The sequence below is a fragment of the Uloborus diversus genome, chromosome 3 (genome assembly GCF_026930045.1).
Source record: "Uloborus diversus isolate 005 chromosome 3, Udiv.v.3.1, whole genome shotgun sequence".
NCBI lineage: Eukaryota > Metazoa > Arthropoda > Arachnida > Araneae > Uloboridae > Uloborus > Uloborus diversus.
In genome coordinates, this window is record NC_072733.1 from 82788024 (window position 1) to 82812250 (window position 24227).

Consider the following 24227-nt stretch of genomic DNA (forward strand, 5'->3'; position numbering starts at 1 on the left):
TCTTCAACCGCGTATAATCAAAACCGCGTAAAATAAACCTGCTTAAAACGAGGGTCTACTGTATTAATTTTTGAGATATATCAGTCACAGATAATAAAAAAAGAAAGAAAAAAAACATTCGATTTCTCCACACTCTGGTGTTATTGGCCCCGAAATCTGTCCCCCTGCTGCTTCCTAACATTTTATTTGATTCCGTTCATCATTTTTTGAGCAATGACAGTCACGCATATCGATGAAAACGTTCAGTTACTCCACCATCTTGAACGAATTGACGCAAAAAACCACGCAGCCCTAAATCATATATGGGTACTTGCGGGTATCGTTCGAGTTCTTACTACAGGTTTTGACGTAGAATGGCCCCAAAAAATCGGTCACATACAAACGCACACTATTCTTGAAGAAAAGTTTAAAATAATTTAGCGAACGTCAGAACTGAACGCCGTCAGAACGTTTTACAGTTGGTAGATAGCGAGTCACAAGAAATAAGATAACGTAACGCTTGTATTAAGAAATAAGATAACGTAACGCTTGTATTCTATTTGTTTGCTTAAAAACAGCCGAGAGTTGCGAATCAAAACGGAATAATCGTTTTAGAATTTATCAAGAAACTCAGTCCAGTCCCATTTTTAACGGAGACATTCATTAAAGGCAGTAATCATTTATTCTGCAAATTTTGTGTTAAACAGCATTTTTGTACATTTGCATTTTTCTTACCAACTGAATGAGCGAATTTTGGATCTACGACATTTTGGACAGGCGACATTTTGGCCCGGCGACATTTTGGACCGACGACATTTCGGCCCGGCGACATTTTGGATCGGCGACATTTTGGATCGGCGACATTTTGGATCGGCGACATTTTGGATCGGCGACATTATGGCCCGGCGACATTTTGGTCCGGCGACATTTTGTCCCGCGACATTTCGGTGGCGACATTTTGACCCCAAACCATACACCCCACCCCCACACACACAGACATTCATACACACAACTTTCCGCACACTTATGCCAGCACACAGACACAAACACACATGCCTACACACACATACACATACCCCCTTCACACAAACACACATACCCCCACACACAAACACACATGCCTAGATGCACACACTCGTGATTGCGAAAAACATAATTTGAATTCAAAATGTCAAAATTCAAATTATTATTTTTTTTTAATTTAAAAAAAAAATCTTCTTTTTTCCCCCTTCATTCAAAGGTAAGTATTTAAACATTTAAAACTTAAAACTGGGAATTCTTATAAGCTGGAGAAACATTTCTGATGAACCGAGACAGCAGGCACGTAGGTCAGTAAAAATTTTGTAATCGTTGTTTTATATTGTACACTGTATCTGATAAATTGACACAATTAATGTGCCTCTATACAAATAGCATTCAAATAAAGAAGATGGTTTTCTTCCCCACACAGCACTTTGCAACATATGTTGCTAGTATGTCTTGCACTGCATTTGCTTACATGATTACTAGTAAGGATGTGTCGTTCATGAACGAACGAGTCAAAAAGAACGAATCCTTAAAATGAACGGATCCGTTCGTTCACGTAAAACATTGAGCGACCGTTCTTTTGAACATTGAGTGGTTTGGAACACATTTTGTATTGATGCTCTAGGGATAAAATCGCTTTTATTTTTTAAATTACATTCATCTTCAAATTTTAACTCTACATCGATCTCAAATTTCTTTTTTCTCAGTGCGGTAAAATATATTCATTTCGAACCTTTTTACTTTCTGCTTTATTCCTCATTTTTCTTTAACCGTTGCAGTTCATTTATAATTTTCCAATGTAAAAAATTGCTCGCACAAATTAAACATCCATAGAAATCACTGATTTTTCTGCATCAGATAAAAAATTTGACGTTTTGGGAATTACTTCCGAAAAGTTGGGGGAACCTGCCTTTCAAGAGGATGAGTAAAATAACATTACCCACAGATTAAATTAAGACAAAAAGTCTGTTAGTACTATATTCTCTTGTAGTTTGAGACTTCAGCTTTAGGTTTCAATAATAAAATGGTCAATAAGTTCTTTGGTATTTTAGAGAGCATGTACAATCTTGAGTCGAACGAAAATTTTCAAAATAGATTTAACAAAACTCCCAACGGTTCAAAAGAGGTTGAAGAGATATTAGCTCAAGTGGTGAATGAGGTGTGATGACAACAACTGTGTGTTGTTTGAGTGCTGGTGTTTTTTTATGTTCCTCTTTTCCGAAAACAAAATATTTTTGAAAGCAAATCTTTTTTTTTTATATATATAACAATGTTATATGTAGTGTTAATTGTTCGGCTGTTATAAATATTTGTATATTACGCATTGATTTTTTAATTTGAGAACGTGGTCCATCGATGGAAACTCGATGGTCCATCCATTGCAACCGGTCGCCATGAATGGACCACATTCTAAAATATTTATTTCTAATTTTCATTCTTTAGTATGTATATTTATCATGAAAGTGAATATTATTATTGAAACAGAAATATAATTGAGAAATAGTTCCTAAAAATAACGTGAAATATGAGTTGGATTTCCTTTCTAAAAAAATTTGAAAACTGTTATGTGGTTCATTGACGGCAACCTTCCACTATACAGCTAAGCAGATTAATTATGCTTGTCTGAGCATTCTACATCTGACCCCAAATTAATTTTTTTTTTAAATTTTTCACAGATATATTTTCTTACTTTTAAATAATTTTTGTTATATTTCCTTCAAAAAATATTACTGATCGAATGAAACTTTTCGAATGCACGTGAGTATGTCGTACAGAGAGATATTTTTCAATGAACGAAATCGTTCAAATGAACGAGTTAAATAAACTGATCAAAAGAATCAACGATCCTATGATGACCGGATCATTAAAAAGAACGACGTTGCGCACCTCTAATTACTAGGTGTCCCTTTACAAATCGCCATCACTTTCGGGGTATTAAAAGCCTAAGGATAATATCCATTGACAATATTATTGCATACTCTTACTATTATCTCTTGTACGATATTTCATACACATGTCAGCCGTAGGTGGGGTTTGGTCTTTGGGGGACCAGGCCCGTCCCTATACCGGTCCCAAGCCGGGTAAATGGGGAGGGTTTTGCGATGGTGTAGCATCCACGCATGTAAAACTACCACTCTTTACTTACGCTTGAGCAGATCTGTACCTGGGTCCACGGTGTCTAGAGCCGTAAGTGGTTTAGATCTCGTTCCCTTATGGGTAAGGGGGCCCCGGCCGAAAGGTCCGTTCTCTGGAAGCCCCAGATGGCATAGCAGAGCGGGGTTCCCTATTATGTACCTCCTACGTAGATAAAACATTAAGAACTTTAATTTCTCGTATTATACTCGCATGTACCTCAGTTAATAGGCGCAGGAAGAACAATATCCAGGAGGTGTACCATTACTAAAAAAAAAATGTTTTTAGATTTTTATTATTATTATTATTTGTTTTTTATTTTTAATTTATTTTTGTTTTTGTTTTTGCCTTTCTTATATTTATTTTTATTTATTTATTTATTTTAAAGCGAATTCTGAGATGCATTTTCATTTTTGTTAAAATTATTTATGGTAAGTTTTATTAATCTGATTACAATATTTTTGTAATTTTGTGGTTTTTCCTTTGCTTAAAAAGAATTCAACTTCACTTATTTAAAATTAATACTTATTTTAAAGAATAAAAAATGATGTTAAATATATTAAATTAATATTACTTTTACTAAATGGTTAATTTTATTTTTGAAAGCCAAGAGGTGAAAGCGCTCTTGCAGCCGGCGCTCATGAACATTAACATGATATTAATATAATTCGTGTGATATTTTGTAGTTCCTTTTCACCCTCCTGCCAGAACTCATGGATATGAACATGACTTTAAAATTTTTCGTGATGTACTTTGTAGTTTACGTATTGAAGTTTGTCCATTGTTTAAAATTAATTTAATTCAATTTATTTAGCTTAAAAATTATTTTGAAAAATTAAGTATCAAATATAAAATTAATATTATTTTTTTGTTTAAAAAATATTTTTTCAAAATTCAGGAGTGCAAGTGTACCTCCCTGCCGGTGCCCACGCCAAAGTTTAGGAACCCTTTAATGTTTAAAAAAAAAGTGATCATCTTTATACACATTATAAGAAACATTAAGAAACTCTGAATGCATTTTTAATATTTTGGAACTTTAAGCGTTAACCTATAACGAATGAAAATGAGATGCACGATGTTGAAAAAAATACAAAGATTAAGCAAATCATTTTTTTTCTCAAAAAAGCACACCTACGCACACTGTAAAAAATCTCGGAAAACTCTCTGAATATACAAAAAAGCTTTCCGTAATACACAGATTCGTACGCCCTCAGCAGTTTTCTGCTCTTATCAAAAACCTTTCCCGTTTAGCAAGAAAGTAAGAGTCGACGCATGCGCAGCTCACACGGCAATTTTATAGTCCTGCACCAAATCCAAACTGAAACTTTCGAAAGCACGCAATGAAAACAAGTGCTGACTCATGTATGCGAAGTAACACTTCGCATACATCAAGGGGATTAGTAGAAGTTTTGTTCCTCGCATGAATTCACTGAAGATAATTTTAAAGTCTTATATTTTCTTGCTTATGTATCGTCATGAGATTGAATTTGAAGCTATGTCACTTATTTTTAAGTACGAAGTGCAACTTCTCGATTCATGCTCGCGGAAGGAATACAAACTGAAATTAAAAACCAAATAACTGCCGAGAGGACGCCATGTAAATTCGTTGCGTCGCATAACTTGTGTAGGTAATTTACTTTTTTCTTGGATACATTTCTTCTTTCTACCAAATGGGTAATTTTTGTTGGCAGAATTTTGTTCTGTCATAAAAATCACCTTTCTGGTGACCAAAGCCTGCAAAAGACCACCACCGACGAATAGGTAAGTCGCTTTGCAACTCTATTACTTTAAAGAGATTTAGTTCATATAAATCTCGTTAAAAAAAAAACTATTTTCCTCAGTATCATTTTTTCGTTGTGAACTATTGCAATTTGAAAATATTTTACATTACATAGAACACATATTTAAAGTGCAAGTGTGTCTAGTTTTATTCTGTAAAATTTATGAATTGAAGATTATAAAAAACTTTAAATAAGTGTTATTGTGTACTTTGTTTTTATGTGTCAATCTCAGTTAATATTTGGCTGAACATTTATGTATCAAGCATTATGAATTAAATGTTATAATATGCAAATTGTCAGGTTTGATAGTTCGTCTTTAAGGTTGCATGTTTTCATTCTCTTGTAAACAGTGTAGCTAGATTGTATGAAGTAAAAAAAAAAAAAACTATCTCTTGTAATTAGGAACATAGTGCTTCAGTATTATCTAAATGACGATATCTCATTAAATATTTGCATTAGCGAAACACTTTAAATTAGTTAAATGTGTATTAATTTCTTTAACAAATAGATACATATATGTATTTAAAAGTGTCTTCATTTTTTTCGTTTTACGAGCCTCAATTTTACCAAAAGCAAAAAAAAAAAAGACTTAATAAAATAATTTTGTATTTTTACACCATATTAAAGTATTTGACTTATAATTTATATGATACTTTGATTTATAATGTATATGATACTTTGATTTATAATGTATATGATACTTTGATTTATAATGTATATGATACTTTGATTTATAATTTATATTATACATGAAATATTATTTATCTCAGCAGAGCTTCATTAGTACGATTTATTTTAGTTGCAGTGTACCTGCCCTTAAGGGAAAGAAGCTGCAAATATAACAAACAAGAATTATTTCTCAATAATATATTTTTGTATATATATGAAATACACAAGCAATGAATAGCAATGAGAAAAGGAAAATTAAAAGTAGCAATTATTAGAATAAAGTTGAAAGGTTGAATTCGGAGCTCATCAGCCGTGGAAGATTTGATAAATATGGTCAAAAGACCAAAAGATATTAAACTATTTACTAAATAGAGAGTGTTTAAGCTCTAATGTATGCATTACATTGGGCCAAACGCACCATATGCTAAACTATATGCAATAAACAAGAGCTTAAACCTAAAATTAAAAGTAGGGTTTTTTTACCTCGGCTAAATTAAGAAACAAGTCCCTATAATTTGTCTTCCTCAAAACAGTACCTACTGCATGCATACTAGTTTAATGTAGGACAGTCAGGAGGAATGAGTCAGTGGCAAAAATGGAACAGCTGCATTTACATGTCAAAATAAAAAGTAATATTATTTCATGTAATTGTTTTAAAAGTGATCATTTTTAAAAAAAACTATGTTATTAATATACAATGTACATATGGGGAGAAGACGAGGGGCGTTCACCATGCAGACTGTGCCATTGACATTTTCAGGGGGTTGCTTTTTCAAGGGGGAATTCGATTATTTATTTTGCTCAAGAAATGTCATTTTGCGTATTTCTCATTCTTGTTTCATCTTTATTTCGTAATGCGCCATCTTTTTTGCATTATTTATAGCGATCGATTTTTTTTCTATTATAAGTAATTATTTTCATGTAATTTTATAAAATCAATGAACGAGTTATTTTCGTTTTCATCATATTTTTAATAATATGTTATAGAAAAGTTTCAAGGATTTTCTATTAAGCATTTTTTTTTAAATTTCAGCGAATTGTTGTTAAAGTGAAAAAATTAATTTGAACTTGTTTGTAGTGCTTCATAAAAGATTTTAAACAATCAAATTGTTCAGTATTATGTGTGCAAACATCAGATCAAGTATTATATGTATTCAGTTATTATTAACTTGGAGTAAATATCGAGTTTTTTTTTTTTTTTTTTTATTGTAGCTGCGTTTTAAGAACCTCACTTTTTTCATGGCTATTTCTTTTTCCAGAAAAATTTATGTCAGTGTTATAGCTCTTATGAAAAATGCAAATTTTTCTAGTCATAAATTTTAAATAAGTATAAAAATATTCCTATTATGATTTAATATTGTAATTTAACTGTTACCTTTTTTGTTTAATTTCATTTCTAAAAAATGTCTACGTGCAATTTTTCCACTTTAATTGCGTAATTTGTTGACAATTTCATATTTTTATTCTTAATTTTTTTTTTTGAATAACTAAACAACATAATTTAAAGTTTTTTAACTATGCATAGTGTACATAATCCATACATTATTACAATATTGCTGAAATCTTAGTTATATGTTCAATTTAAAAAAAATCAGTTGGTTATTAAACAGTGTCTTTGTTTTTCTTCCTTTTTTTGGCTGTCGTTCTTTCTCTATCATCATACAAGAGTCAAAAAAAGAGAAGCATAACTACATCCTATATAGATTGTACGTAGTACGATCCAAAATTTCGGGGACAAGCTGTATAAAACTTTACCCAGAATAGTTCACATTACCGAAGCACATCCACCTTCAAAGCGTCACCTTGAGGAACTATGTACTTTTGCCAGTGTTCATATAACTTTTGGAAACACTCTTGGAAGCATTTTTCGCAGCCTACTATGATGCAGCTTTATCTTCTCCTGACGGAAGAAAGCGGCGTCCATGCAAATGTTTTTTTTGCTGGAAACAGGTAAGAGTCACACGGAGCTAAGTCCGACGAAACGTTATGTTATTTGTTTGTCAGGTCAAAGCATTGATCAATCAAACCGTGCATCCTCAACATGAAAGTCGCCTTCTTCCCGACGATAAAGTTAAAGCAGCAGCGCAAGTGGCCCTACAGGAGGTCGCGAAAAATGGCTGCCAGGAGTGCTCTTAGAAGCTATACGAACGTTGGCATAAGTCGTTCAAGGTGATTATTTTGTAGATAGATGTGCTTCGGAAATGTGAACTATTCAGGGTAACGTTTTATACTGCTTGTCCTCGAACTTTTAGATCCTACTACGTACGTATGAGTTTTCAACTTACTATTTTATAACGTTTCTGAGTGACGCAAGTTTACGCGTATGAAGACATCACAAGAGAACTTGCGATAATTAACTGAGGAGGTGTTCAAAATGGATATTTTGGTCATCTATATGTTCTTTGGTACATATGCGCGTACAGATGTGCCGAAAAAACTTGTGAAGTTTAAATTGGGTGATCGTAAAATAGAAATTAGGTCGAAATTTGATTTTTTATTTTTTTATTACATGTCCTTATTCGTAGAAAGAAAGTAAAGTGAAATGAATAAATGATCCTTTAAATCCCTGACAATCTTATCAATTTATTTCCGTTAGATTTTTTTTTTTTTTTTTGCCATCGACCAACGGCATCGGCCATCGGCAATCGGCCATTTGGAGGAAAACAATCGGCCATCGGCCATCTTTGAACAATCAGTCAACAATCGGCATCGGCCCATCGGCCAAAAAATGCCATCGGTCGAGCCCTAATAGTTTTGTCTTGAAAATATTGAGAGAAAAACTGAAGTTTAAGATTGTTTAACAAACAAACCCCACTTTTCAGAAGGTACCCCCCCTCCAATTCCCCGAGGATTTTTGTGATTAGGAATGAAACTACTAGATTATTTCATAATTTTTCAAAAATTTATAACTGTGCATATGTTATGCTGTTAACCATGCTATTTGTCATTAGAAATTCAAAAAAAAAAAAAAAATCCACGAATGATTCTAAAATTGCTTGTACAGTGAAACCTGTGTAAGTTGACCACTTGCGGTGCAGTACTGTGGTGGTCAACTTACACAGGTGGTCAACTTATAAAGGGTGGTAATGACTTTTTTTCTTTTTTTTTGTCATTTCTTGCACCATATGTTTTCACTTTTTGACTAATTGACACTTACTCTTTCTGTTTAACTCACTTTTATTGTTTAATATTATTTTGAAACAATAATTAAAAATGTTATTCAAATATTTTTGTTTTTTCTCCCTTGTTTTTTACTATATTAGACACTAGTTTTAGAAATTCCATATGTGTCTGCTAATTTTCTCTGGCTTTCTCCCTTTTCAATTAATTTTAATATTTCATACTTTTTATCAATCTCAAGTTCAATTAACTTTCTTTTTGAAGCCAGTTTATGTAAAACTTATAACACAAAGAGCAACAAGCTGAACTCTCCTAGTTCATAAAGGCAGCTGAAAATGAAAATGTCCTATCCCAGAAATAAGTAACTGCTGTGCTGCTGTTTTATTTAGTCGGTAAAATGCTGGTCTGGCATCAAAGCATTAAAATCATTCTTGGAAAGCTATAAAAAAATAAATAAATGAAATAATTTGCTTAGTTAAATTTAAAGAAATAAACCAAGTGGTCAACTTACAAAGGTTTTTTTTACAATACTCCAAACTAATTTTGGTGTGCGTTAGTGGTCAAGATAGACAGGTGGTCAAGTTACAGAGGTTTTCCTTCATTATATAAGATAGGGATAATTCCGTTCCCAACAAAAGTGGTCAACATAGGCAGGTGGTCAACTTACAAGGGTGGTCAACTTTACAGGTTTTACTGTATTATTGCTCTTAGATATGAAAGAATTGAAACTGATATGGTATGCAATACTACAATAAAGAATTATATTTTAGAAAAAATCACGGAAAAAGGATTCCGAAATTCTCGGAAACGTTTTTGAAAATTGTTTGGAGAATTCCGAAATACTCGGAAACGTTTTCGAAACTTTCATGAACCACAGCTGCACAGAATACTCAGAAACATTTCTGGAAATTACGGAAAGAGGATTCCGAAATACTCAGACACGTTTCTGGACATTACAGAAAGAGGATTCCGAAATACTCAGAAACGTTTCTGAAAATTACAGAAAGAGGATTCCGAAATACTCAGACACGTTTCTGGACATTACAGAAAGAGGATTCCGAAATACTCAGAAACGTTTTTGAAACTTTCATGAACCACAGCTGCACGATATACTCAGAAACGTTTCCGGATTTTTTTTACAGTGCATATGCAACTTAATTCTGCAATTCATTCAATAATTTTTAACATTCGCAATTATTCAAAGCACACACACACGCACGCATAGAATTAAAATAATTTTTTACATCTTGTAGACTTGCGAGCTACATTACTAAATATTAGTCCAACAGTCTTTATTAAAATTTTTATTTCTGTGTATCCCTCTCAACAAATCCTTTATTAAGTTTGATAACACTGCCATTCCAAATTGATATCAAAATATATGACCTAACTAGCGTAGGACCAGTATATCAGAAATAAATACATCCGCCAGTCGATGACTAACTGTGTTAGGAAACAGAGTAGATACTTTCATCTTCATACCCTACACATTTTCGGAAAACATTCCAAAGGCAAATCCACGAATTGTGTGGTAGTCAAAAGAAAATTCCATCTAAGATGCAAATATCTTTCGAAAATTGAAACCAAGAATAGAATGTAAAGACATACATAAAACATAATACTTAAAAGCCCACCAAAGGAAAAAAAAGAAAAGGCTTTTTTCGACAAGTTAAAGCGAAATTTCCTCTTTTTATCAAAGAGGGACTTATTCAAATTGCAAATTTCAAGGTATTATCTCTAAAGCCAGGCAGTATATAATAGAGATACTGAAAAACTTATATCGTCACCATTCCATTTCCTCCGTCTACTACTTCTAAAATAAACAATGGCGGCCGATACACGTGCCTTATCAAACGTCAAGCACAACATTAATTAGGAGAATAGTATAAGAATGTTAATTATATTTAGTTTTTAATTTCTTAATAAGAAATATCCATTTAAATTCTCTTCTGTTAATACAATTTTATTTCCAACTTGTGACGCTTTGAAATGTTGTCATTTTATTGATTGACAACAATAATAAATGAAACATAACCAAAATATATTTTCTCTCCGAAGAAGAATCCTTGAACATTCGCAAAGCACTTTTCCTTCAAAGTTTTTCACGGAATCGCATTCAAATCAAAATCACGGAGCATTCGACAGTCTAAGAGGAAATTATTTTATTTAAAATCAAGAGACAAGAAAATTAGCGTAATGTCTGACCCCAGTCTAGCAGTTGTCAATGCAAAAAGTAATTACGTTTCAAATTACGAGTTCAACAAAAGCACAGTCACTTCTACAATAAGAGCATACAACACTCTTGACGCTGTCAAATCAAGTCGTAGAAATGTAAGTTAAATAGACAAAGCTGTATCAGCATGACATTTATATTTCGAACCAGAAAGCATGACAAAAGTACAATGATGAGTTAGTTGAACGATGACAAAGAAATTAGTTTAACAGAAAGCTCACCTCTGAGTACGGAAAGGGGAATGCCTTAGAAAAGACTAAGTTGCGCAAAGTATATCCTTCAGTAGAAGAATACAAAAAAAAAAAAGCAGTGTTTCTTCTTCTGAACACATTTAGTTTTCTTCAAATTGCAAGGTTGATTGAATAAATTAGTGTCAAGAATTTCGAAATTGATAAAATTTCACAAAGAATTAACGCAAATAAAATCTGAGGGAATGACCTTCAAGAAGCGAATGGAAAATTTTGCGAAAGAATATATTCCGGTTTCACGATCTCGCGACCTTGTTTGTGAAGGACCATTATTAGGTTTTTATGCGCGTAGATTACGAACTTGAATTACTGGACTAATTTTTCCGTCGCATAACTTCATCGGTATTCTGTTCGCATCATACTTAACAAAAACGAATATTAGTTGGTATCATTATTCCTTTTAATCAATCGTAATGTTTCTTACAGTTCCTACAAGGACAGTATCTAGAGGATATTACATACGACAATGTGAAAAAGAAAAAGTCATAAATCTACTGTATAAATTAGCTTTTAGCAGTTGGCATTAGAATGCTTATAACTAGGATATGAATCGCGATGCAGAAGCATTAATGTTTCATTCAACTTTTATCTCAAGGTGATTATAAGACATTTATTCTCTCATCCTACAATCTAATGCTTTTCTACTTTCAAAGAATTTCGAATTGAAAGAAAGATCATTAACCTCTCATATTTCAGTTGAGAAACCGTTTATAGTAAGTGCAAAAAATTTGCGTGCAAAGAAATAGTTGAGAACTTCTGTAGAAACTAGCTTCTAGCGATTGGCATTGGAATGCTTGTAACAATGATTTGAAACGTGGTGTAGAAGCGTTTAATGTTTCATTCAACTTTTATCCCAAGGTGAGGAGTTAGACACTCTGTCATCCTACAATCCAATGCGTTTTTAGATGAGAAATTGTTAAAGATAGATACAGAAGATATTTGTCCAGAGAAATAGTTCAAAACAGTCAAAGTCATCATTAGTATTGTATAAATCTCAATACCAAAGAGCTGAAATAAATAAAGTGAGGAGAAGCAAATGGAAATCAACAACGTTTTCACGCTCAAAATTAGCAGATTACTGCATACGCGTGTTTCGGGGTTGCAGGGAGCCGCCTTTTCAATGCAAAATAGTGAACTTTTGGATGTAAAGACATCCGGCAAAAGCAACGAGAATGAACAACAGGCAGCTTAAGTACTGTAAAAATAGCAGATCAACAAGACACGTATCTACAGCAATCTGCTAATTTTGTGCGTCAAAACGTTGATTGCCATTCGCCGAAAAGCTGGTTTAAAGGTTCAACAAACGTATATAGGACTCGACCGATGCATCGGCCTGGCCGATGCATCGGCGCCGATGGTTCGACAATTTAACCATCGGCATCGGCATCGGCGGCCGATGCTAACTTGCGGGAAACATCGGCCCATCGGCCTTAAAAAACACCGAAAAGCCGATGGAATTGGCCGATGTTTTTGAAAAAAAAAGGACCTTTGCAGTTTTACTTTTTAATACAAAGTAAATGGAGTTGTTGTTTTCATATAAAATTATTTACTTAAATTTCAGTATGAATTTCTATTTTTAGTCATGAGTTTTTAATACTACATTCAGGTACCAAACAAGTTAATTATTGCGTTGTTTCTTGCAGCAGGATGTACGTATGTATCTGTCATAAGTCATAACTCAACTAGTATGTTGTGGCCATCACGAAATTTTCTTCTATATTTTTCTTTTTTTTTTCTGATCCCTCCCCATGCTTGACGAGGAAGCAATACTCCCAACAAAAACAAAATTACACATGCAAAAATTTGACGACCATCCCAACGTCTGAATTATTGGAAAAGCAAAGCAAAGAGCGAAAATTGAAAGTTATTTTAAAAGCCTTGCATGAATTAATTACAAATATTTTATTTGTTAACAAACATAAGATGGCAACAGTTAAAAATTTTAAATCATTGAGATAATATTTCCGATCATTTCCATACAGTTAAAAACCCGAGAAATACGCAGACGACAATCTATTACGATTTATCTTTCTTATTGTTGTATTAATAACACTTTTTTTTATTCGCAAAAAAAAAAAATCACCTCTTGGAGCGATTGGTGTCAAAATTGAACCAAAGCCTGTTTACATATGGATTCACATATATTCCAAATTTCAACCAGAACGTAGCATTACTTCATGAGATAGGGCACTCACAATGGAAAAAAAGAAAGGGCGATTGCGCTACCCCCTTTTTAGCTGTTGACACCAAAATAAAATCAGCTCTTATACCCACTAAGGGCTACTTGCCGATAAATTTTTCTTTCATTCCGTTCATTATTTCTTGAGATACAGCAGTCACAATTGACGGCAAAAACGTTCTATAGCTCAACCCCCGTTTGAGTTATTGACACCAAAATTGAATCAGCACCTGTTCCTGTTAATGGCAACATATGGACCAAATTTTGTTTGATTCTGCCAGTTACTTCCTGAGGAATAGCAAGCACGCGTAACTCAAAAAACGTCCTATTGCTCCACCCCCCCTTGGAGGAATTCGCCCCAAAAACCAATGGGCACAAGTTCACATAGGGGCACATATGTATACCGAATTTAGTTCGATTTTATGCGGTAGTTTTTGCTGTAGAGCCGCCACAAAAAACTGGTCTCACACAGACGTGACACACACGGACACACACATACACACACACAGACAGACATTTTCCAAAAATAGTCGAAATGGACTCAGCACACCTCAAAACGTTCGAATACGTCAAAATTCGAAATTCGAAAATTTGCACGAATGCAATACTTTCTTTTATATATTAGATATAGAAGAAAGTAAAAATGATAATCTGTAGAAGGTTAAAGTTTCGTATGTGGCGTCTGCGGACGTTTCATTTGTGCACTTCCCTTTTTGTTTTCGATCGGGTGTTCTGAAAAGCCTGTTTACTCATTTTTTGTGGCTATTAATTACTTATTTCAATGCAAAACTAATATAGCGTCTCAGACTGACGATTATTTGGTGATATATTGCCGAATTGGAGACTATGGAAACAAATATGAGATGGCAAAACCGATTTTTGTGTCATTTTATTAGATTCCCGTTGAACCGACGGTAATTTTTAATTTTTCGATATTTGTAATATGAATCACAGTGAAATGCAGTCTTTTCTGTATCGCTTCGGCGGAGTTACAAGTTTGGGGCCCGTCGAAATACATTTTGGGGATCACAGAAGTTGTAAAACATTTATCATTCGCATTTTTGTAACTCCTTCGGTGGCCCTATGGTTATGGGGCCTCTCGCGCAATTGCAACATTTGCTACATTTTAAATCCGCCATTGCACGTCAAAACAAACTCGGGTGCAAGTTTTGAAAGGGTTTTCTGCTCAATGTTTATGATTATTTTGAACTCTATTTTTACGACTATTTTCTGAATTTCCGAGAACACTTGCGTGCCCCTCCTCCCACTCCCTCAATTTCCGAAATTAAACTCTAGTTGTATTTCTGAGTTGTTTAAAACTAACACCATTCATAAAATCGGAGATTTTTTTTTTTTTTCAAACTTTTGCTATTGTTTAGAAAGAATTTAGAGCATTAATGTAAGAAATTGATTAAAGACGTTTTGAATGGTGACATAATTCGGAAATCAAAGGGACTTTTGAATTTTTTTTTTTTTTTCGGAAGTGCTGAAGTAAATTCAGAAACTCTTCCGAGGCGTTGGTGGTAGCTGTTCTGTACTTAAAAAATGAGGCAGAGGTTGGGGCCAAAGTGTGATTTACTCCAAAATCAGAGGGTGACCCTCCTAACCCTACCTCGTCGTTTCAAGCATTTCTTAAATATTTAGCTATTATTTATTTTGGTCAAGAAATGTCATTTTGCGTATTTCTCATACTTGTTTCACCTATATTTCGTAAATTGCCATCTTTTTTGCATCATTAATAGCGATTGATTTTTTTTCTGTTCTAAGTAACTATTTTTATGTATTTATATAAAATCAATGAATAAATTATTTTCGTTTTTTATAGAAAAGTTTCAAGGATTTTCTATTATGCAATTTTTCAAATTAGAAAACTACTGTTAAATTGAAAAATTTAATTTGAACTTGTTTGTAAAGCTTCATAAAAGATTAAACAATCAAATTGTTCAATACTATGTGTGCAAACATCAGATCAAATAGTATACGTATTCAGTTATTAACTTGGTGTAAATATTGAGTTTGTTTATTGTACCTGCGTTTTAAGAACCTTGCTCTTTTCATGGCTATTTTTTTCAGCAAAATGTATGTCACTGTTATAGCTTTTATGAAAAATGCAAACTTTTCTATTCATAAATTTTAAATAGGTATAAAAATATTACTACTTTGATTTAATATTGTAATTTATCTGTTACCTTTTTTGTTTAATTAGATGACTAAAAAATGTCTACGTGCAATCTTTCCACTTTAATTGCGTAATTTGTTGACGGTTTCATAGTTCTATTTTTATTTATTTATTTATTTATTTATTTTTTTGAATGATTAAACAATGTAATTTAATTTTTTTAACTATGTTTAGTGTACCTAAATCAATACATTATTACAACATAACTGAAATCTTAGTTATATGCTCAATTTAAAAAAAAAATCAAATCAATTGGTTATTAAGGCGATACGGGGGTTTCAATTTTTTTTAAAGTAATATTCAATGAATTTCTTTGAAATTTTCAGCATAGTTACATGATGCTAATACCAGCTCAAATATAAAATTTCATTGAATTATTTTGAAATTTAATTTATTTTTAAATTTAAATTTAGATTTTATAACGCTTTGGTTATATTACTCCTTGCAAACGAAAATTCATCAAATTTATAAAATACTAGCTAAATATGATACGTAAAACAACCGAAATTAGGATGTTGGAATTACTTTTTCAAAATTTTGTAATAAAGATAAATAATGAGAAAAAAAAACCCCAAAAACTAGACGTTTTCGATAAAATATGTTCATATTTCAATAAAATATAGCAAATAAACTCCACAAAATTAATCAAACAGAAAAATCTTTCACAACAAAATGTTAACAAACCACTTAAATACTTGGCATAAAATTTTCAGCAGATTTAAATAATAATTCGTTTGCAAGGAGCAGTTTGAGTTTTGTAATTATGTCGAAAATTAGGTTTTGAGGAAATCAGCATTTTCTGTTTTATATTGCAAATTTGGTTATTGAATAAACAATTTAGTTTTTAATACTAATTCACCACAAATAAGGTCTTATGATTCATTAGAAATGGTATTAGTAGTAAAAATTTAAATATTATATGCTTTTTTTTACTCATGCATTTTATATGTATTTCTTATATGCATTTTTGTATGCATTTTTTAGTAAAAAAAGGGGGCGTGGCTCCCACAAAAAGTGTCATAACTTCGCCAGTTTTCCACCGATTCAGTTTTTTTTTTTTTAAACGGTTCAGCTAAAAGTGTAATTTTTAGAAATATAATGAATGAAAAAACGTTTGTTTGACCAATTTTTACTCATCTGAAAGCCCCTTATCGCCTTAAACAGTCTCTTTGTTTTTCTTCCTTCTTTTTTTGGCTATTGTTTTTTCTCTTTCATCATACAGCAGTCAAAAAAGGAGAAGCATAACTACACCCAATACAGATTGTACGTAGTACGTTGCAAAAGTTCGGGGACAAGCTGTATAAAATCTTACCCAGAATAGTTCACATTACCGAAGCACATCCACCTTCAAAAGGTCGCCTTAAGGGACTATGTACTTCTGTCAGTGTTCATATAACTTTTGGAAACACTCCTGGAAGCCATTTTTCGCTACCTTCTATGATGCAGCTTCATCTTCTCCTGACGGAAAAAAGCGGCGTCTATGCAAATGTTTTTTTGCTGGGAACAGGTAAAAGTCACACGGAGCTAAGTCCGACGAAACGTTATGTTATTTGTTTGTCATATCAGAGTATTGACCAATCGAACCATGCATCCTCAACGTGAAAGTCGCCTTCTTCCCCACGATGAAGTTAAAGCAACAGCGCAAGAGGCCTTACAGGAATTTGCAAAAAATGTCTTCCAGGAGTGCTTCTAAAAGCTATACGAACGTTGACAGAAGTGCATAATCGTTCAAGGTGACTATTTTGTAGATAGATATATGCTTCGGTGATGTGAACTATTGAGGGTAAGGTTTTACACAACTTGACCTCGAACTTTTAGATCATACTACGTACGTATGAGTTTTCAATTTACTATTTCATAACTTTTTGAGCGACGCAAGTTTACGCGCATGAAGACATCACAAGAGAATTTGCGATTATTAACTGAGGAGGTGTTCAAAATGGATATTTGGCTATCTATATGTTCTTAGGTACATATGTATGTACAGGTGTGCCGAAAAAACTTGTGAAGTATAAATTTGGTGATAGTAAAATAGAAATTTAGGTCGAAATCTGATTTTTTTTTTTTTTTTTTTTTGTGATTACAATTCTTTATTCGTAGAAAGGAAATAAAGTGAAATGAATCAATGATCCTTTAAATCCCTGACAATCTTATCAATTTATTTCCGTTTGATTTTTTTCTTTTTTTTTTGCCATCGGCTAACGGCATCGGCCATCGGCCATCGGCAATCGGCCATTTGGAGGAAAACAATCGGCCATCGGCCATCGGCCATCTTTGAACAATCGGCCAACAATCGGCATCGGCCCATCGGCCAAAAAATGCCATCGGTCGAGCCCTAAACGTATATGCTAATTTTAATGCACTCTAAATATGGCGCTAGTATATCATTATGAAATACTAATAAATATGTAAACTTCTGTTCTATTTATAGTTTTACAATACAGTAGAACATCGATTTATCGAAGTAGATGGGACCAAATCCCTTTCGGTTAATCAAAAACCTCGAATAAAAGAGGAGATTTAATAATGGACATCATTAAAACACAGAAACTTTATCTGGACTTCAGCGTGCACACACATATACTGAATTATTACTAAATGTATGTTTCAATTACCTATTACTTTATCTATTAACAATAAATTTGTTTAGTTATTAAGAATTAATTTATTGCGAAGGAGGGAGAAAGAAAAAGAGGCAAGATATCTGTCGACAGGGAGAGTCTAAACTCTTGAACAAAACTTCAAAGAGTGTTAGACGGGACAATAAGAAGCAAGAATCATACGGAACATATGTTCGCAAAGACAATGCTGACGCACTACATGCACACAAAGCCAGAAACTGATGGATGCAAAACAGATCACGAGTTTATTACACAAAGATCATTTTGCACAACAGAGTTAGTTTCTGTAGTTAGCACAGCAGCTGTAATACATGCCTCGCAATGACAAAGCACTCACTGCCGCAATAACGAGCTATTTTGACAAATTTTTGTCTTATCGCTGCTCTTTTGTTGCGACGTGTGTTTTTGAGCTGCTACAGGCCACAACTTCTGACTGCTCTAAACATTTTTTAAAAACGGCGCGCTACGTGTGCCACGCAATCCCGCGGATAATCGGGAGTGTACTGTAACTGAAATATTGCTCTATCTTTTCAATAGATGCAGGTAATAGGTTGTTTCTTTTTACAGGCCATGAGTAAACATATTTTTCAGATTATATTTATGAATTAGTGTGTGTCTTATTATGTTCGTATTATGTAAAGAGATACAATGAACAGCATATTTTCAGAAACTAATATCTAAAAAGTTGCATAACAATAATAACCATTCTACTCATTTTGTCTTTGTCTAACTGCTGAATTTAATGCGACCTTTCAGCAGGGCTTAATTTTGAACAAAAGTTGAACAGAAGTGTAGGAGGAACTCAGCTCCTATGTAGAAAAGGCCTGTCATTGAATGAGAAAGATTCCGATCCCTGAACTATCTATACTATACCACTCGGTGCCCTTGAGAAACAGGAGAAACTTTCATACCATGATCGTGCGAAAATACGAAGAATCCTCGCTTCGCCATTTCTGTAGCTAAGGAATCATACATCATACTGTGCTCCGTAAAGCCATGGCTGATGATCAGGAGTGCCCTGAAAATATAAAGGTATATATATGTAATAAAATGCCCTAAATATGCCTCTTGATCACTTAGCTTTAAACAGCTACAATTTTCACGCCTAAGCTTTGCAACAATGTAGGGGAATGTAGGGCAAAGTGAAATAGTTAAGAGAATTGATCTTTTTCAAAATAAACGAATTGGAAATTTGTTTTGGAAATTGCAATACATAAAGAACAGTTGATTTTATATAAAACTTGTACTGAAATAGTATTTCTTATTTTTGACAGTAAATTATCTTTTACAAAAAAAAAAGTGGATTTTTTTTTCTTTTTTATGAGGCAAAGTAAAAAATTAAATATTTTTGTGATGAAATATTTTTTTATTTGATTATAAAAAATATTTTTGATTAAATGAATCAGTAAATAAAAGGTTGAATGAATAAAGGAAAAGGTACTGAAAAAGGAAACGAATAATTAAATAATTTAATTAATTAATGTATGAGTACAAATAAATGAGTGAGTAAAAGAGGGAATGAATAAGACAACAAGTGAATAAATGAATAAATAAGTAAATTACTAAATTAAGGTAGGTTAATCAAGTTATTGTAAAGAATGAGTAAGAGATTTAATAAATGATTGAATAATTGAAGGAAATTAACTATTTCACTTTGCCCCATATCTTTGCGCCGCATGTACTTGTCTAATTGTACAAAATATTTAAACTCTAAATAAGCTTAATATTTACTAAATAAATATTGCACCGAAGGTTTCAATTAATGTTTCAAATGTTAATTACTAGAACTTGATCATTAAATAATGCCAAAAATAATTTTCGATTTACAACAAAATATTACAATATGAGTATCAATTTTTCAAAATTGCTCGTATTATTATATTCTATGATTTTCAGAGGTAATTTTTTTCTTGGCTGGAATAAACTACATGTGTTACTAGATAATTAAAATATTACCAGACAGGTGGCGCTAAAAGCAGAGTAAATATTGCGCCATTTTACTTTGCCCCCATTGTTTCACTTTTTCCCACATTCCCCTACTAAATAAATGTGGATGAAATCGAGTCAAACAAAAATACGTGCGTTCGTGTTCTCTAACTCAATTCAAATGAACGTTTTACAAGCTATGGTATGTAAGATTTGAAAGGAATATAGAAGGACTGACCAACTAAAATGTAACCGAAGTAAACGAGGTAGAGAAATTGTAACACCTGGCAGAGACGAGCCCAAATTAAAATAAATCGTCCAAAAAAATTCTTGAAAAATGCTTCTTTCGTCCATAAGTGTTGGAACGAATATATAGTTATCTTGTCCACGCCAACTACATTTGGACGGTTGCATGAACTGCAGTTTTAGTTGCGGGTCTACGAAGTAAGACCAAAGATAAGCATGAAGCAAAAACGTGCACGACTCTCCTGGCGCAAAGAGAAGCTCATGCAGGGGTAACAAGGTTGGAAAAGTATTATATTCAGTGATGAATATTTTTTTGAAATATCTGTGAACAAAAAAAGGTGTTGGGGCTTAACGTTTAAAAAGAAAAGCGTATAAGAAATCTTGTGTAAGGCGTTCTCTCCAATTTGACAGATCCTTTTTGGTTTGTGGGTGCATGAAAGTTGCTGAAATTGGGAAATTATGTATATCTTAAAATAAAACAATGCGTGACTTCCGCTGTTTATCAATAATACTTCATGACACTTGATCTGAGACACAGCAGTTACACATTTGGTGACACAGTTTATCTTTCAGCAAGATTCTACTCCGTGTCATGTCTCTAAATCAACTCATAGATTTTAAACAGCAAGAGGAATTTCGGTATTAAGCAACTCTACCGATCTTAATACGATCAAGAATTTGTGGTAACGTCAAATCTAAAGAAAGCGGTTCAAGACCTGGTGCACGCCAACAAAATTGTGCTCGTTGCCACATTGAAGAGGGTATGGAAACTGTCAAAAAGGATTTATGTAATCAGGTGGTAAAATCCGTGTGTGAAAGGATTAAAGCATCGAAACCAGCAAAAAATTACACATTCTAGTATTGATATTTTTTTTTTTTTTTTAATTTTAAGTCTTTTTCCTCCTTTAATTTGAATATTCAAATTTTTTGACTTAATGTAATCCTTCCTCACTATAAACGTTTGGATTATTCTGTCTAAGATTATTTTTAATTGAGTATATTTGAAATGAAATGCACACTTTAAGGTCTAAGAAAGGTGGCACGTTCATTCAATTTCCTAATTTGCATTTATATTTGGTTAAACTTTTTTTCCAAAAAGTGAGTAGTAAAAGTATTCTATTATTATGAATTTGGGTTGTAAAGGCAAGAGGACTTTTTATTTTATGAAATACATCAAAAATATAACTTTTAAAACTTTATAAATGTACTTTTCTAGTATTTTAACTACAATTTTACAATTTTAAATGCTAATTTAATTTTCAAGGAGAAATAATTTATAATTGCAGCAATTTATTGTAAATGTAACATCAGTCACAAAATCTTTGTATCATCAGTCACGTGTGTTAAATAATTTTTATACTTTTAGTTTTTAATTTTTCAATAAAACAAAAGTGTTCTCGTCAAGTCTAAAATCTCTATTTTAAGAGAAAGTAAACTGTTTAGATTTTACGTTATTAGTTTGAGGAGAATTTCAAATTATATATGTGTCTTTTTTCTCAATGTCTCGTCTACGTAACATCAGTCACGTTTTTTTATTCCCCTTAATTTCATACAAAAAAAAATATCCTCAAAAGTCTGAAAACAAGTTTGGGGGTAGTGATGTGTACCATATCATGATATTTTAGATCAATTTCAGAAGAAACAAAATTTAATTTCAAAACAGTACTGAATTTATTAGTTAAAAATAGAGCCAAATTGTAAAGTCAGTCACCGTGGACTGACCCTGCAGCGTTTTGTGACTAATACCACTTTACACTCAAGCTCATTTACATCTTTTGGAGAGGGGGGGGGGGGGAGAATTATAGCTAACAAGAACATAAAATTTTGTGTGTGCATAGAGTGTGTTTTTTTAAATCGCACCAGATTTTGTAGTGTGTTTTTACGAGTTATAGCAAAACATTTGCATTATTTTTCAAAAGGAATGAAAAAAAAAATTCCCTTAGAATTTCGAACTTAAATATATTTGTATTTTGCTCAAAAATCTTTGATTTTTTTCTGCCAGCTTTATTTTTCAACTAGTGGTACCCGCACGGCTTTGCCTGTAGTTGAAAATTAAAGGTCATTCGGTTCAGCTGTATATTTACAAATTATGGATGACGAATTTCTCGCCAATCGGCTATGTTCATTCGCTCTTCCATTCCACGTCAAGATAATTCCGAAATTTACTCGCCCATCTTATGATAATTTTTCTCTGGAAAATTTTCTTAAAATTGGAATAGAAAAAGAACAATATCGAATTTTCGAAAAATCGCTTCGAGGTGCACACCCCCATGCTACAAACTAATTTTGCCAAATTTCATGAAAATCGGCCGAACGGTCTAGGCGCTATGAGCGTCACAGAGATCCAGACATCCTACAGACATCCAGACAGAAAGACTTTGAGCTTTATTATTAGTAAAGATGGTTATATTTTCCCTAAATATAATTGAAAAGACCTAGAGGGTAGATAAAGAGTTACACTTCGTCTTTCCTCCCCCCCCCCCCGCTTCAACCTCTTAACTCTGCATCTTCTTTTGACCATTTTTGCAGTTGGAAGTATGTATCTAAAAACTAACGCTTTCGAAAATAAAGGATATGCATGTTAAACAATTACAAGCTGTATACAGGTACATGTATATCTAATAAGTGTTCGTTAATATGATAATATGCATTATAACTAATTTTTCCTGGGAGAAGCATGTTATGCGATCAAAGAAATAAAAATAAAAAGGCAGATAAAGATCCTTATATACAAAGTTTCCCATACATACAAAGGCAATTGTATGTGTGGGAAAACAATCTTTTTACGGAAATTAATTTTTAAACAACCTTCATTTCGAACAACAAGCAAATTTTCAAAAACTGTATTTGTACATAAAAACAACCAATCAACAAATTTGTTGATACTAATCAACACACTAAAATTCGTAGATGTTCAAGAGGAAAAACTCCAACGACCCACGGGTAGATTTCTCAACGTAACATGTTCTTAGTACATTTCAAATAAAATAGTATATTTCAAAACAGCATCATAATTCTTACATCATAATTGTCTTGAAACTCTCGAAACAATGATATTCTGAAGGAAATTTTACAATGTCATAATTATGCTGGTGTCCAGCTCAAAGTGATGAAGTTTTTTCTGCTTCTACTACTAACATTTCAAGTTTTAATGAAGTTCATTCTCGCTAGAAAACATGTGACAATAAAATATTAGCAATAAATTCTCGTGATTCAATTGTATGTCTTGACGCAAAATCTTTCCTTTTTCTCAGAAAGCTCAGTCCCAATGCGATTAGGCAGCATAGTTAAACTTTTTTGGTGAAACAACCTTGATTATGAGGAAGTTCATTTCCATTGATCCGATAATAAATTTATATCTTGTTGTAGAAAATTATCCAACACCGTCGTGAAGCATTGATCAAAAATTGCACAGATACAGTAAAACCTGTAAAGTTGACCACCTTCGTAAGTAGACCACCTGTCTATGTTGACCACTTTTGTCAGGAACGGAATTTGTCCTATCTTGTATAATGAAGGAAAACCTCTGTAACTTGACCACCTTTCTATCTTGACCACCTGTCTATCTTGACCACTAATGTACCCCAAATTTGGTTTGGAATATTGTAAAAAACCCTTTGTACGTTGACCACTTGGTTTATTTTTTAAAACTTAAGTTAGAAAGTAATTTTATTTTGTTATTATTTTTTTTATAGCTTTCCAAAAATATTTTTATGCCAGACCAGCATTTTACCAACTAAATAAAACAGCAGCATAACTAAACCTCCTTGTAAGTTTAACCAAATTGGAAAACTACTAAGAACCCTTTTATTCTCCAAATTTGTTTTTCTTTTACACAGGTTTCACTGTACGTGGTTCAATTATATGCTTTGAAGAAAAATATTTCC

At 32.7% G+C, this 24227-nt stretch overlaps 1 protein-coding gene across 1 annotated transcript in view; it reads right to left on the bottom strand.

Moving 5' to 3' along the window:
* LOC129218827 (monoglyceride lipase-like) overlaps nt 1–24227 on the bottom strand; it is a 112797-nt gene that overhangs the window by 77975 nt on the left and 10595 nt on the right. The window contains exon 2 of the mRNA XM_054853148.1: nt 19080–19186. Within this exon, the coding sequence (XP_054709123.1) occupies nt 19080–19186 (107 nt within the window). The remainder of the gene's footprint in view (nt 1–19079; nt 19187–24227) is intronic.